Source organism: Heteronotia binoei, chromosome 6, assembly GCF_032191835.1.
Source record: "Heteronotia binoei isolate CCM8104 ecotype False Entrance Well chromosome 6, APGP_CSIRO_Hbin_v1, whole genome shotgun sequence".
In the NCBI taxonomy this organism is placed as follows: domain Eukaryota; kingdom Metazoa; phylum Chordata; class Lepidosauria; order Squamata; family Gekkonidae; genus Heteronotia; species Heteronotia binoei.
Window position 1 is genome coordinate 77,052,540 of NC_083228.1, and position 17,152 is coordinate 77,069,691.

The 17,152-nt window shown below is 39.8% G+C and overlaps 1 protein-coding gene across 1 annotated transcript in view; it reads right to left on the reverse strand.

The window, feature by feature from the left end:
* The window catches only part of FBXW4 (F-box and WD repeat domain containing 4), a 121,163-nt gene that overhangs the window by 86,735 nt on the left and 17,276 nt on the right, over window positions 1–17,152 (reverse strand). The window contains exons 2-5 of the mRNA XM_060241810.1: window positions 12,246–12,341; window positions 11,310–11,495; window positions 9,064–9,196; window positions 3,291–3,385 (exon numbers count right to left, since the gene is read on the reverse strand). Of these exons, the coding sequence (XP_060097793.1) occupies window positions 3,291–3,385; window positions 9,064–9,196; window positions 11,310–11,495; window positions 12,246–12,341 (510 nt within the window). The remainder of the gene's footprint in view (window positions 1–3,290; window positions 3,386–9,063; window positions 9,197–11,309; window positions 11,496–12,245; window positions 12,342–17,152) is intronic.

Genomic DNA, 17,152 nt, shown 5'->3' on the forward strand with positions numbered 1-17,152 from the left:
CTCTGAACTGACAGCCGGATGGGCCTTCATTCTAATCCTGCAGATGGAAAAGGATTCTTTAAACAGAAGCAACTAGTGGTTCGTGCTGGTTGTACTGAGCCACTGTATAAGTTTTATGTTCAAAGGATGCCCATGAAATAGATTTTAAAAAAATCAATGAGACTCCCTTCTGTGTTCAATACTTCAAACAACATAAACTGGGAAGGAAGGCGGAACAGTCACCATGAAACCAAATATTCACTTAGATTACTTTACATACTGGAATGCTTATTCATATCAATCTACTGCAAAGGTTCAAAAAAACTTTTGAAAAGTTAAGCCTCACTCCAGATGCAAGGGTGGTAGTACAGTGCAGTTCACAATTCAGAGGTCACTTACAATTCCAAACAGAAAATTGGCTTGATTTAGAAAATAATTGTTTTGTTATAACCTGCTCTGCAATTAATACCAGGCTTCAAAATAAAGCATGCACCAAAGTACAGAATTGTCAGAATTCGTCATGACACAAGGCAGTTCCCTTTTAAAAAAATGTTTGTGTGTGCAGCAGTCCTTTGCAAGTCTCATCAGAGGACTCCTATCTTCCTCTCTCCTGGCCATGCAGCCAGGAGAAAGAGAAATGGGATTGCCAGAGAAGAGGCTTCCCATCTCCCTCTCTCCTGGCCACAGACCCAGGAGAAAGGAGGGATCGCCCAGGAAAGGACTCTTACCTCCAGTTAAATGGCTACCAGCTGTTTAAACCTTAGATACTGACATGCATTTTGAATGTATTGAGTTGTAGTTCCAGAAAGAGTAATTTTTGTCAGAAGAAGAGTTGCCATCAAAACATGACTTTACCGGAATCGTGTCACAATACTACTATAATTCTGGAGTTATGAACTTTGACACCTTGGCAAAATATGGACTTTTGGGTCTGTGTTAGTCAGTAGACCAGGCTTTTTTGTATGAGTTGATGTATATAATTTGATTTTGTACATCATTTTTATCTAATGTATGTTCATAAAGAAGTATCAGCAATTGCTTGACTCTATGATATAAATCAGGGGCCATGCTGGCTGGGGCTGATGGGAGGCAAAAAACATCTGGAGAGCTACCGTTGGCCACCCCTGATATAAATGCTTACTTAAAAGTGCATTTAAATGTTGTGATATATGTGGTTCGTTAGCATGGTTACCTCCTAACCTGTTTAAATCTAGCAGCTGAGCAATGCACCTCACTTCGCTCAGTTGCTAGCTTTAAATGGCTGGCCCTAAATAGATCAGCCAAAGTATCCAAAAGTCCACTAAATGTTTGGGGAATGTGCTTTCCATGAACATTGGTTCCGAAGCTCCAAATTGGCCCAATTTGGCACAAATATTGGCTCCTGAGACGGTTTGTGCCCATCCCTACTACTGAATAGGGGAGGGACGGTGGCTCAGTGGTAGAGAATCTGCTTGGGAAGCAGAAGGTCCCAGGTTCAATCCCTGGCATCTCCAGAAAAGGGCCCAGGCAAATAGGTGTGAAAAACCTCAGCTTGAGACCCAGGAGAGCTGCTGCCAGTCTGAGTAGACAATACTGACTTTGATGGACCAAGGGTCTGATTCAGTAGAAGGCAGCTTCATATGTTCATATGAATAGACCCATTTAGGATTGCTTCCCAAATCTGCTTCATCTTTCTTTCAGAAGTTACCAGAACTGCAGTCCTAGTCCTGTTACCTGAATAAATCTCACACAGGGATTATATAGATAACAAGTAGAATTAACTTTTAGTTTATCTGTATTAATAGAAATCACAATATTCTGAGCCAAAGTGCTGTGCTATTAAACACACTTGCAAAAAATTGGTTCTTTGTCTTGCAACAGGAGCAAGATATTTGTGTACTGCTCCTAGGAGAAGACTGATTTCCTTAACTCCATTTTGTTACCCTTCCACAGACTTGGGTATTCCCAGATCTCAACTTCACCTGTCTTCTACCTGTACACAGAAAAATTCTGTACTTAACTGCATAATTAATACTCCTTCCACATTCATACACATTCCATTAAAATATCATATCATTTTTGCTATTCATGAAGTGGGGTGCTTTGAGTATGTGAAGTTTCCTACTACACAATTTGTATGCAGAAACAAAAATGCAAACAGTAAAATTCTGTTTTTTAGAAAGTCAGTAAACAGCAGCAAAGTTGTCCTCTCCCCACCAAACAGATACAAGATTAAACTGAACAAGATGCTAGGAGATCCCTAATCAGATCTCCAGTTCCTTTTCTTAAAATCTGTAGCAGTCTGGGGAGGAGAAATTCAAACTGGCATCAAGGGATGGGGGAAGAGAAGGTTTAGCTTCTTCCATGTCCTTTTTTAAACCACAAGTGTCCCCTCCTTCACCCCCAAAGTTCTGTTTATGGGAGAAGCATACAGGTTGTCAGTCTGTTTCTGCTAAGGTCAAATAGCAACACTAGAGGAACATTGGAGACCAGAAAACATCACAGAAGTTAACATGCCTGAGGTCTTTTTATAGATCATAGAGCATACTACCTTCTTTGACCCTCCCCTATTATTCTTATATCCACTAATATTTTAGATGGGCTAAAATGTGGCAGAGCCCAGACCTGAATGGCCCAGGCTAGCCCAGTCTCCTCAGATCTTAGAAACTAAGCAGGGTCAACCTTGGCAAGTATTTGGAAGGGAGACCTCCAAGGAATACCAGCACTGAGATGCAGAGGCAGACAATAATAAGAAACTACCTCTGAACATCTCTTGCCTTGAAAACAATATGGGGGCACCCATATGTCAACTGTGACATAACAACAAAAAAAAGGTGGCAGGAGAAAGCTTTTAAGTGAACATATAAAAAGGCCTTCACTTTTAATATTAACACAATAACCGAATCCCTAACTCCTATAACCGCACAGTGAAAAAGATAAATACATAAGGAAGTTTCCAAAATAGATTTATAAACCAGAGGCAGAATGAAAATGGTATTCAACGACAAAGAAGATGGAGTTCTGCATGTGTAATTTCCACCCTTTGAATCTTTTTATCTAACCCATGTTAGATGTAACCATGTAACCCATACACTACAAGCTCAAATCTTCCTTTTTCTAGCTCTTGAGGGGGGAAAGCTAGAGCAAAATCTGTCAAGTGCCATAATAGTCTGCAATCAACAAGCAAAACAATTTTCCAATAAATTCTTAACCTATAATTCATAATTTAATACAAGAAAAATAAGGTGTTTGGCTGGTGGTAGGCAGCTTGGCAAATAAAGAAAGTCAGATTTGAGCATTAGACCATCATGTATTAAAATGCACTCTCTTACCTTGACAATGGACTAATAGCAATAGACCAGACACGATCTTCAGTCTGTATGGTGTGCAAACATTGCCCAGCTCTGCCTGGTGATAGAGACCAAACCTAGAAAGAGAATTATACAATAAAAGGTGCAAAGTGCAGGTGTAAATATTGTTAGCATTCAAAATTATTTCCTCCTGATATAGTTCTTCTGAGTACCATGTCTCCCCACCACCCCAACCACAGCATCAGAAATCTCCTCTATCACCTCCTTATTTTAATTGCAGAACTCTGCGCCAATACATTATTCAAAACAAAGAAATTACAGAACAGACTAGCAGGAAGACCTCTCAAATCAGTTTCAGTTAAGGCTCACGCCCGGCAGAGGGATCCTCATCTTAAATGAGTCAGTTCAAATACTACTGAAGTATAAATATAGATCTTATCTGTCATCTTCAGTCTTTTGGGTGGGTCCTTATTTAAACAAATTTTTAAAGTCTTCTTCCCAAATATTCTGGAAACATCAGAAATATTTGAATGGGACAATTCTGTTTTCAGCACACTTTTTGTAATGCTTACTGCTAAAATATTCCTGAACTTCTTAATTCATATTTTGACAGCACTTGTTTTACAACAACACATGTTTATCAACAGATCCAAGTAACTCCTTTAATAAATTTATGAGCTTTCAGAAACCTATTACACATAAGTAAATTTAAGTTTGTGTTCCTGAAGCCCTTCTGATTCCAATGCTTCTTCCACCCTCGCCAACCAGCCAATCTCCTATTTTCTGGATTCTAAAATTATAGCCTCTAGCTTTTTTTCCACCTAACTTCTCCCCACCCCACAATGTCTTAAAGGAGCTTCAAAGCTGGGAGTATTGTATTTGTTTGTTTGTTGATAATGCTCAGGATTGTAGGCTATTCAGTGTCAGTGGGGAATTTAGCACCTAGTGTCAGAAAAAGGAGCAGTAAAGCTGAGCTCTTTTAATGCACCCCTATCTCATGCAGGTTAAAAATATTGCTGGGAGCATGCTATCTGGTGCCTATCAATGAGGAATGTGCATTAGCAGCTACTCAAAGCTCTGCCCTAATCAACACTCACTATCCCTCTAAAGCACCCAATGCACTTACTCCCATTAGAGACCTACTAGGGATTCCCTTCCAGCTAGGAGTCAACACAAGGAAAATGTCACTCGGTAAAAATAAAAGCAATTCTCTGTTCATAAGGATCAGGATGGAAGAGTGTTAGGTGAGCTAGGTTCTATTTCTGCTTTTTAAAAATGACCACAATTAAAGTTGAATTCCCTGCGACTTTGAGGATTATGCCCTCAAGGTCACAAGATGCTTCTTCAGTTGCAGAAGGCAGACATACTTGGCCATCAACCCCCCCCCACACACACACACACACAAATGTGGAAGGCTTAAGTATAAGAGTTGCATTCTCATTCCAGTGAGAAGTTAAGTGCTGTGTTGACTTTATACAAACACTAATCTAAAACATAAAAACCACACCCCGCACACAAGACTAAAAATAATTTAGGACCCAATTCAAAACATACTTCAGTGGAAAAGGCACAGCTGAACTCAGTGGGGCATATCACCACATAATGCATTTTAGATTAAGGTGCCAGCTTGGCTTCACAACATATAAATATTTCAACAGAGTGTAAGCCACAAAAACACATAAGATAACCAAGCTACCATATTTCCACCAGTTGATGAAGAATATACAAAGTTCCGAATTACATACATCAGAATATATCAAACCAAGGCTTTTTTTTTTTTTAGCAGGAAAGCAGTTCAGTTTGGCTTGGCATCAGGGAGTGTGGCCTGTTATGCAAATGAGCTCCTGTTGGGCTTTTTCTACAAAAAAAGCCCTGTGTGAAACAATGGTGATGTCAGGGGGTATGGTCTAATATGCAAATGAGTTAATGCTGGACTTTTTCTACAAAAAAGCCCTCAGTTCTCAGCTGTCTAGAGAATCACAGCAGCTGTTTTACCAGATAATTTAATGGATTTGTCCTCAAGGCAGAAGAAGAAAGGAGGAGAAGGAGAAAACAATCCTATAGTGTATTAACAGAGATCATTCAGTCCAATTCCCCTGAGGCTCTCCCATCATAAGGCTGATGGTATAAATTCCTCAACTAGTGTGGTGTGGTGGTCAAGCTAGGATCTGGGAAACCCAGGTTCAAATCCCCACTTGTATCATAGAAGCTATATGGGTGACCTTGGGCCTGTCACATGCTCTCAGACTAAAACTGATTCACAGGGTTGTTGTGAGGATAAAGAAGAAGAGAGAATGATATAAGTCATTTTGGATTCCCACTGGGGAGAAAGGTGGGATATAAATAAAATAAAGAAACCAACCCAGATTATCCCAACAGATACTTACATAGTTCACTGTGAGTGATACAGGGACAACCAGATGATGGAATTTCTACAGTGTTTTCAAGAAATTTCTTTAGAAATCCATCATCTGATTGTTCTCACAATTAAGAACTACATTTATACTGAAATAACTCTTTAACTTAACACTTATTGTCACAGCCTTAATTAGAAAGGGGGGTGGGAATCAACAATCCGCTGTCTCCCCTCCTCCAGGGAGTTTTAAAAAAACAAACCCAAAGACTCCTCTTTAAAGATACTTATCCTGTATCCAGATTTCTTCTTTTGAATAACTCTGGTATTATTTTAATTACTCCCTTTCATATGGTTTGCACTCCCAACTGCAGCAATTTATTTCTAAGTTTCCACCCTGCACTGTTGTTCATTCACTGTCCTTCTATGGTATCTATGTGCCTACTCAAACCACCTCCAGTCAAAGCATGTTTGGCTTCACTGTAGAAGGTAAGTTGTATCCAGCACCATTTTCTCCTGCCACATTCCCTCTTTCCCCTCTGCACTACTGGGTTTTTTATCAGCAATAACTAGATTGCTATATATATTATGCTATAACAATCTACTAGGTCCTCTAAATTCTCACATTAATTTTATTTATGTATTAGACTTATATCCCACCCTACCCCCCAAGTGGACTCAGGGCAGTTACAACTAGTGCTCCCTCTAAGATGAGTTAGCATGAGATAGCCCAGTTTCTAGTCTCTGGCTCTGTCATAATCCTAGGCCTATTGTGGCTTACAGGCCTGGAGAAGCCTACCTTGGAGTTGCTCGTAGGCCTACATCTCCCAGGATCCCTTCTATCCTTCTGACTGGGTGAAAGCAGTTTTGGATGGAAAACAGACCCCGGGGGAGGGGGGGGAGACATGGGAGGAAAGCATAAAAGGCCAAGCCACAGGAGATAGCCTGTCTAGCTCAAGCCAGCTGAAGTGGTTTCAAGCCCTTGGATCACTTGAATTTTTCTAATTGGTAGAAGCTAAATGCATTTCTAACGCCTGCCCCAGAAACAGGCATCAGTGGTGATTTACTGAGAGACATCAGGAGAAAGTATGTGAAGCAGTAGCTATCAAAAAAGAGGACTATCAAGCTGCTGAAGTGTCTGTCATCCTGATGTGTTCAGAGCCTCCTGTTGAACTGTGATAAGCTGCCATAAGTAAAGAAACCTTCCCACTGCATGGCCTCCACAAAGCTAACCACCACTTCACATTCTACATCTATAGCATCTTCTAGAGTTTCCAAGCAACATAGTTTTCCCTCTTAAAAACAATGGGCAGATGTTAAATTCATAGGTTTAGGGACAAATTCCCATTTATTTAGATAGTTATCCACCTTGCATCTCTCAGAGGTACTCAAAACAATTTAAATAAATAAATACATCTAATGCAAACAGGGCATTTCTACTCTAAGCCTATACTCTAAAACCCTTCTGATTCTTTTACTTGTTTTCAGTTCATATCTTCCTTCACAGATTCTGAAGCCAAATGCATTTGCTGCTGTTTGAATACCTCAGAAAATATGGTCTGAAGACCTTACAGTTCACTTCAGAATCAAAAACACCATATGACTTCCCTCACTATTACTAAATACTCCAAGCTAGTTACTGACAAATGAAATGCATCTACCCCACAAGTGTGCAAAATGGCCAGACTCCTTTGGTCAGTGACCCATCAGAAGCCTTCTGGTTATGACATTATTCTGTTGACTGAGAAGAAAGAAATTTTTGAATGAAGTTAGTCTACTACTCTAGGAAAGTGGCAAGAATAATGCACTATAGTTGAACAAATTCTACCTGCTAACTCATATAGCTCAGAAGGATCATCCACCACAATCAAAACAGCAAAAGTTTAAAGACACCAAACCCCTGTCTGTCATTTCTCTTTTCTAATGTGCACAGACAATCATTCTAGGGAGGGGATAAGCCAAATTACACATGAGAGTCTTGCACTTTGCTTTGCAGCTTCCCATGCCTTTCTAGGGAGGCATGCTATATATCTAAGCTAAACATGCTTACACCCACCATCAGTTTTGTCCTCACACAGCTTAAATTCAAAGCCCATTTGCCAGCAACTTTCCTATGGAGTATTCACTATCATTATGTAGATAATTAAGAAACAAATGTACCATTCTCCCCTGTGGCTGTAAAGCAGTCGAGAGATCATGCACTTAGTATTACAAACAATTCAGTTGAGGTAAATGTAGTGTAGTGGAGGTAAATTTATTCAGTAGAGGTGTGACGAACAGCAGCAATATGCATGCTAAGGACCACTGAGTGACATCTGATAGAATTCACTCTCATTGGTGGACTGCTTCAAACTGTCAAAGGAGAGAGGAAGTCAGCAGTTTTTAAAAGTCAGTTACAGAGCTGAAGGGAGCTGAAGACTAACTGGAGAAGAGGAGAGGTCTTTTGGAGATGCTCTTGAGAGCGTGACAAAAGTCACAAGTCAGAGTCTAATGCAGAGCCCATGAAGCGGGGTTTTAAATCTTAGAGACTCTGGTGAGAGACTGCTCTCAGAAGTGAAGAACAGTCCCTGTATCTGTCAATCAAATAAGCACATTTTGAGGGAGAAAACAATCCCTTTATTAAGCTTAGTGTCCAAAGGGGGAAAAGACTGAAAGGCTGGCAGATCAGGCTTTGGAAAAAGGATTTTGAGGAGACAACACAAGGTCCTCAAAATGAGCCAGATGCCCAGGTTACTAGTCTGAACTGGCAGACAGTAATGATCGTGCCACGGGAGAAGGTCTAGTGCAGAGACTTTGCTCTTACACCCATAGGGTAAAAGCTTAGCACACTCAAGTTTGTGTGAAACTGTGAAATGAAAACCAGAAATATAGTCCAGTCATAAAAAGTTAAACCAGTGACATTTGTAGAACCTTGAGAGAAAGTTAAGTAACTTTAAGGCAATGTAATGTAGTCAGGGGAGCAGGCATATTTAATGTAATGTAGTCAGGAGAGCAGCCAGAACTGAGACTCTGAGCTTGCTGAATTCTGGAATCCACAATGATCCTCCCTTAAACTAGTACTGCCTGCCCTGACCACTGCTTAGCATTCACCCCTTCCATAAAGGTGCTGTTCTTTGCCTTTAAAAGTGCTGACTCCAGAAAGTATTCAATTAGAGTTCACAAAGAATATTTTATTAATCATAGTGCACACTACTTATCCTCCACAGTGTATACTATTTATTCTCCTTTTTTGCTCTGTCCTGTAAATGCAATACTTATTGTTCATTAGTTCAGAGTTTGGATTTTGAAAGAGATGAAATGGAAAGGGATGGGGGGGGTCCACCAATTAAAAGCACAAAGTGTGGATAAGAACAGAACTTCTCTGAACTATCTTCTAATTTTTCCCCTCAAACACAGCCTTAGCAACCCAATATATATACAGAAGAAAGCATATGAGCTTACCTTTGCTGTTCTATCCCGGGAGCCACTCACAATGATGCCACCTTGACAGTCCACACAGTTCACTTCCTGTTCATGTGCCAAGAATTTGAAGCTAAAGGAGCTATTCACTTTATGAAGGGCAATATTGCCATCTCTGGGGGGGTGGAGGAAATGAGAAGTTACATCTCCTCAGATCAATAACACAATGCCTCTGATGTATGGCACTACTTCAACATCAGAGACCATCCCCACTGAACTACACTTCAGCTTATTTTTGATTATCACCAGTAAGGATTTACAAACTACATTTGAAAGTACTTCAAAAAAGAGAATACAAGCTACAATATATATACCAATTTATTTTTCCCAAAATTAATTTCCTTAAATGGAATTAAAGTTTAAGTTGAAATTTAAATTAATTTAAATTTCCTTAAATTAATTTACTTTATAAGTGCTTTGGGTCTCCTCCTCCTCATTATTATTATTATTAACAAAACATTAAAATATAAATATAACAATAAAGTTAAAAGAACCAATGTAAAATAGATCCAAGATGGTGTCCCTGAAATTTACATCCTGAATTCTGGACTGCCTAGCCACTTCCTACATACATTCAAATCCAGGACAATGTTATATGACTGGGAGAGCACTCATCTCTGAGACTGAACCGAAAAAGAGACACAATTACCACAGTATCAATCAGAAACTCTGATCATATGTTACTTCCAGTTTATTTTATGTATCTGTATTCTACAAGTACCTGGTGCTTTATTCCTCTAAATACAAGCATGTTGGAGGCCTAATTTGTCAGTGAAATCTGTATATGGAGTACAACTCCTGCAGACGTGCCTTAAATTTCTCTTTTAGGGGAAAAAACCCTTTTAACATATCAAAACCAGGGCTCACCTTCAGGCAATCTAATACTGCATGTGTACAGACTTGGCAGTAATCCTGGCCAGGGCTGTATACATCCCTGATTAAAAAGTTTAAAAGTGTGCCCAGACAATATAAATTTTGCAGCAATAGAAATGGAATTCTACTACCCGTAAAATTATGCAAATCTATTAAACAACACAGATTTTCTTATTTACATCACTTATTCTGCTTTTGGTAATCAGGGAGGAACAAGGAGATTGCAAACTACTAAAGCCCTCTCCTCAACCATTACTTCAGTCACCTCTCCTGTTCTGATATTTCAGGAGTCATTTCACATGAACACAAGTTTCAAGCATATTTTTGCTGCATAAGAGCCAGAAACCCGCTTTTTTTAAAAAAAAAATCAAAGCTTAGGTTCTCATGAAGCTGTGGGCCCAGTGCAACATTCTGCACTGCCATGGAAACGTGGTATACAGGGGTGTCAAGCATGTGGCCCGGGGGCCGGCTCAGACTCCCAGAAGTGTCCTATCAGGCCCGCAAGGCAATCAAAAGTAGGTTTGCAACTTATAGATACACACCTGAACAGCATATTCAAGATTACTACAACACAGACATTATCTCCAGTTTTTGATGCAATAATTCAGAACAAGAGGTGTCAGTTATCAGAGATTGTTAAATAAACAAACTATTGCAAGAGTGCTAATGTTTTAAGTTTTTTTTAAAAATCTTGAATTGTGTTTGTCTGTCTGCTACCTGGCATTACACCTGATGATACACATGGCCCAGCCCTACAAGGTCTTATTTATGTCAGATCCAGCCGTCATAACAAATGAGTTCGACACCCCTGTACACAAACCTGGTAAAGGGGATGAATTTCCCGAATACTCCTCAAGCAGAGGTTCTATTTATCTAGTTCAGGCAGACAGCACAGTGCGATGGTTAAAGTGTTGGGCTAAGAGTAGGGAGCCCTGAATTCATATTGTAGCCATGGATCTGTCAAATGACTATGGGCCAATTACACTCTCTTCGACTTAACCACCGCACAATCTTGTGTTATGTGCTGTCAAGTTGCTTCCAACCTACAGTGACCCTATAAATTACGATCTTCCAAAATATCCTATCACTGATAGCCTTGTTCAGGGCTTGCAAACTGAAGGCTGTGGCCTCTTCACAGGATTATTATGAGGATAGTGTGAGGAAGGAAGAAGAAGGTATGCCATTCTGCACTCCTGGGAAGGGCAGGTTCAGAGTCTCTGAAAGAAATCAGACACATAGCACAGAAACTCTGGATGATATTTCTTCTAGCTTTGATACAAGTATACCCATAAACAAATGCTACACATTCAGTCACCGTTATCCACCTCCTCCTTTCCCTAGAACAGAGAACTTACCCTCCTCCACTGACAATGTGACCATTAGCAAGCACAAAGCGGCACACGTCCTCCTGATGCCCAGAGAAGACTGCCTGAGGACGGTGTTGTAAACCAGTGTGATTGGGACGAAGCCAATAAGCCTGAATATCTTCTGCCTGAGACAGGTAAAGATACTCACTATCCAAATGCATCCAGGGCATTAAACTGGAGGGAAAATATTTTTAATATTAGAAAATGTGCTGTCATAACAGACATCATACACTGAAATTCTTGATTGCCTTTGAATTTATGGCCTTTCAAATTACTTTTTAAAATCCCAGTTATACTTATGCTAATGCTGATCCAATTAAGTTATGGGTAGGGAGATGTGGGGAGGCAGATATATGCCTGCTTGACACATTTAAAATAAAATATGGTGGAGTGCCCTTCAGCATTAGAGAGGTGGAAATGCCCAGCCCTCAAAGAACTATTCGAAAGTACTGTACAAATAATTTATCCATATAATGAAAAATATTGCTTCAGGGGAGTTAGGAGTCTAGCCAAAGTTTTTTTAAAAGAGAGGGAAAAAACTACACAAGGATAGAAAGGCTTCTCAATGACCTTAAATCACTTCCATTTATAACTAGATGATTCCCCTATCCATTCTGTACACAGATCTCTTGCACTAGCAACAAACAACTGCCATAGAAGAAATCAGAGAGGATGGAAAGATGAACAAAAACTGGACAAGAAAATTTCAAATAGGAATGTTACAGTAATAGCAGAAGAAATAAATGCATAGACAGAGCAACTTCATCTGAACTAATTCTGTCCAGAATTAAAGGTCTCTAAATTGTGTGTTTCCCAATAAATGCTAAAGCTTAATTAAGACCAAAAATGCAATGACTTCCAAAAATACAAAGCCAGTTCTGGAGGCTGATATTGGGTAAGGGAAAATACAAAAGAGTCACTTGCTTGCGCTTCCATTTGAGAAGCTGGTTCCTCTGACAGTGCCCACGTCTCCAGTTCTGAGAAACTTTGACCCTTTCCTTCACTGGAACACCTTCCACTCTGCAGAGAGAGATTGAGACAGGGAGAGAAAAGAAATATCAGGCCTAGGCAGAAATGCATTCACATTCGCATGTTGTGCTCTGCTCTGAGCCCCTATGGGGAATGGGCGGAATATAAATAAACAAATAATAATAATACTGGCACCACATAAGAGAAACTGATGTGTGTGTTCAGTGCTGGAACTGCAAAAGGAACTCATACAGCAGGGACACATTTGCCATTCAATATCACTGTAATGTCTGAAAAAGATGCCACAGGTAGGAAACAGAAAAAGACTACATCTAACCTTTACCAATTATTTCTAGACCTCTATCACTTTACTACTACTTTGTTTCATCAAGTTTGTGCCATTTGAAAGCAATAACACACTGAAGCATAATCCATGTTTTATGTGTTTATTATGTATTTTTATGTCTATGGTTTATATCAATACTGGTTTTTATGAATTTGTGGAACGTAAGCTGCCCTGAGCCTGCTTTGGCGGGGAGGGCGAGATATAAGCCAACTAAATAAATAAATAAATTTGGGAATTATGGGAAGGGCTGTAGCTCAGTGAAGAGCCTCTGCTTTGCATGTAGGAAATCCCAGGTTCAATTCCTAGCATCTCAACTTTAAAGGGTCAGAGAGTATGTGATGTGAAAGACCTGAGATCCTGGAGAGCTACTGCCATTCTAAGTAGACAGTTCTGATCTTGATGGACAAATGGTCTGATTCAGTACAAGACAGATTCATCTGAGAGACTTACAAAGAGATACAAATGAATTTCACTACAACTTTCTGGCAGACAACTCCATAAGGAACATATATGAACATACAAAGCTACATTATATCACACCACTGCAGCATACAGCTCAGTATGGTCTGCGCTTACTGTTGGCAACTGCTTAGTCTCAGGCAGAAAGGCGACTTTCCCAACATCTGCTACCTAAGATTTATTAACTGGAAGTTGCCAGGGTCTGAACTTGTGACCTTCTGCATATGAAGCACATACTCTACAACTGAGCTATGACCCTGCCCCAAATAATAATTGCATCAGTAAGAGAAAAAGAATATCCAGAATAATGGACAACTCATGATCCTCAACTTATACAAATGATCTCATAGTAATTTTAGAGATTTATACAGAAAAAGAAAAAATATATATTAAAAGAATGAAGTCTAAAAATCCATAAGTCCCTTTTTGGAGCACAGCACATTCAGGTTACAGAACTTCCCACTCATAAAACTGTCACTGGGGCTTCTATAAATATCATTGCCAGATGCAAGCAGACCACTAGCATTGATGGACAAGTTATACAAATAAGCCATTAACACATTTCCACTGCTTAGTGGAACACTAAGTGGAACACATGCTGGCCACTAGTATGGGATACCGGGACCAATTCCTCACTAGCAGTTGCTCCACCCCAAGCTTCTACTTTTCCTGGCTCAAACAGTCAATTCCCCACCAGTTGCTGCATGGGTGCATTTTGATTTGTGGCTCCCTCCAATTTCCCTCATGGCTTCCTGCTATTGTTTTTTAGAGTTCCAGAAGCAACTGGTGGTGAATTGATCACTTGAGCCAGGGAAAGCAGAAAGCCCCAGGGCAGAGCAACTGCTAGTGAGAAATCTGTGTAGATGTAACTAGATTTAAATTTAGAGATGGGAAAGTCTAGTCCAAGTACACAACCACTCTGACTGCACCAAGTTTAGACCAATCCTTTAAATACTTTCTCTTCTACCTGGAAAAACACTTTTCATCCATTGTCAACTTCTTAAAAATAAAATTTCTTAAAAATAAGACTATTTCCCTCAAAATAAAAGATTAAACCACATTCTCCAATTTAATGATTCTTGGAGACACTGCATCAAATGCTCGGTTAAAATACTACAAAAAACCTTATCCCATCTCATTTACTAAAGAACTACACTGTTCTGCTCATACAGAGAAGCTGTTCCAGTATGCTAACTGGCAGCGTTGACACACATCCTAATGTTAATTTTCAATGTTCGTTTCCTGAATAAACATAAATCTGATTTTTTTTCTCATTCAAGCAAAGACCTAGGTTCATAACCATGTATAATAGCTGTCATCTCAAAGCATGAGACTTGCACTGGAAAAGAAAAAGCCCAGCAGGAACTCATTTGCACATTAGGCCACACACCCATAATGTCAAGCCAGCCAGAACTTCATTTCTGTGGGTTCCTACTCAAAAAAGCCCTGATCCTAATATAGGGGCATAAGACCAGAATAAACTCTGAGGCAAAAACCACCACCATCTGACCCAGATGTGAAGTCAGCAAGACAGTACCTACCCAAAGCAATAGGGGGGAGGGATACATATTTAATTTTTCTGAATACAGTGACTAGAGTCAAAATTTAGAACTCACTGGAATGATAAAGCAAAGAAAGAGAATCCTTTAAGAACTCTGCATGAAAGAAAGCTATTTTAAAACAGGTTTGTGCAACAGTGGGAGGAATAAAACTCTAGGAATGCTTTTGTCTGGACTCTGTGAATTCCAGCACCAGGCTCATGGGCACCGACCCTTTAAATTCTCGGCAGGTTACAGCACTGGAGCTATTGTGGCTGTTTATTATTAACACAAATTTGGAATGGATTTTTGTTCTCATGGAGCTACAAAAGTGAATTTAGGCTAGTTTGCTGGTGCCCACTTCAGTGGTGGTGGCCTAAACAGTATCAGTGCACATGTTCACATTCATTCCTTCTCTCCCCAAATGTTATTTTTTTAGAAGCCTAAACTCATTGTGGCAGAAACTTTTCAAGTACATTTGCTAGCACAATGCATAAACAACAGTACTGTGACCTCTAACACCATCTTGGGTGGACCCTCAGGGAGTAGTCTTTGCTGCTGCAATAACATATTGTATTTTCTCTCCTACTAACCACAATACCTCCAATTTTATATATTTTAATTTATATATTATATTAATGGTTATATATTAAGGAACAATGCAGGAACAATGAAAAGCACTGAAAGAACAATGCAAAGCAATGCAAGGAAATAATTAAATGGGAAGGACAAGAGATCTCTCCAAGAAAATTGGAGAAATCAAGGGAACATTTCGTGAAAAGATGGCCATGATAAAGAACAAAAATGGTAGGGACCTAACAGAAGCAGAAGATATTAGGAAGAAGTGGCAAAAATACACAGAAGAATTAGACAAAAAGGATCTCAATGTCCTTGACAACCACAATGGTGAAATCGCTGATCTTGAGCCAGACATCCTGGAGTGAGAAGTCAAATGGGTCTTAGAACGCATTACTAACAACAAAGCAAGCGGAGATGACGGTATCCCAGTTGAGGTATTCAAAGTCCTAAAAGACAATGCTGTTAAAGTGATGCACTCGTTATGTCAGCAAATTTAGAAAACACAACAGTGGCCACAGGATTGGAAAAGGTCAGTTTATATTCCAATCCCAAAGAAGGGTAATGCCAAGGAATGTTCAAACTATCACACCATTGCACTCATTTCACATGTCAGCAAGGTCATGTTAAAGATCCTACAAGCTAGGCTTCAGCAGTATGTAGATTGGGAACTACCAGAAGTTCAAGCCGAGTTTCAGAGAGATAGAGGAACTAGAAATCAAATTGCCAGCATTCGCTGAATTACGGAGAAAGCATGGAAGTACCAGGAAGACGCCTATTTCTGCTTCATTGACTAAGCTAAAGCCTTTGATTGTGTGGATCACAACAAACTGTGGCAAGTCTTTAAAGAGATGGGAGTATCAGACCACCTCACATGTCTCCTGAGAAACCTGTATAAGGGCCAAGAAGCAACTATCAGAATGGGATATGGAACAGCTGATGTTCCCCGGAGAGCACTGTGATCTAGCTCCCAAAACTCTTACAAATCCCTGGGCCAAGAGAGGCTAGACTGAAGACAACCAGGGAGCAAGCCTTTTCAGCAATGGCCCCTCGACGGTGGAACCAACTTCCAGAGATGGTACGAGCCCTGCGGGACTTGAATCAGTTCCGCAGGGCTTGCAAAACCTTTCTCTTTCAGCTTGCATTTAAGTTAGGACCAGACCAAATTGACTAAATTGTTTGTAGCCTTAACCATCTTATGCATAACTGTAACTGACAGCAATGATTGTATGACAGTATGTATAGTTGTGATTGATAGTAGTTATAGCACCTGTTTTATCTATTTTAATTAATTTATGTAATTGAACTGTATTTTAAATCATTGTTTATTTTGTATTTTAACTAAATCATGGCACGCCATGTCTGTGAGCCGCCCTGAGCCCGCCTTTGGCGGGGGAGGGCGGGATATAAGAATAAAACTTACCTTACCTTACCTTACCTTTAGAATAGGAAAAGAAGTTTGACAAGGATGTATATTGTCACCCTGCTTATTTAATTTATATGCAGAGTACATCATGTGGTATGCCGGCCTGGATGAAGCACAAGCCGAAATCAAGATTGCCGGGAAAAACATCAACAACCTCAGATGTGCAGATGACACCACTCTAATGGCAGAATGTGAAGAGGACCTAAAGAACCTCTTGTTGAGGTGAAAGGAGAGGAGAACACAAAAGTAGGCTTGAAATTCAAGATAAAAAAAACTAAGATCATGGCATCCAGTCCCATCATGCCTTGGCAAACAGAAGGGGAAGATGTGGAAGTAGTGACAGACTTCACATTCCTGGGATCCAAAATCACAGCAGATGGTGACTATAGGCATGAAATGTTTGCTCCTTGAGAGGACAGCTATGGCATACTTAGGCAGTATAATAAAAAGTAGAGATATCACCCAGCCAACAAAAGTCCGTGTAGTCAAAGCAATGGTATTCCCAGTAGTAATGTAT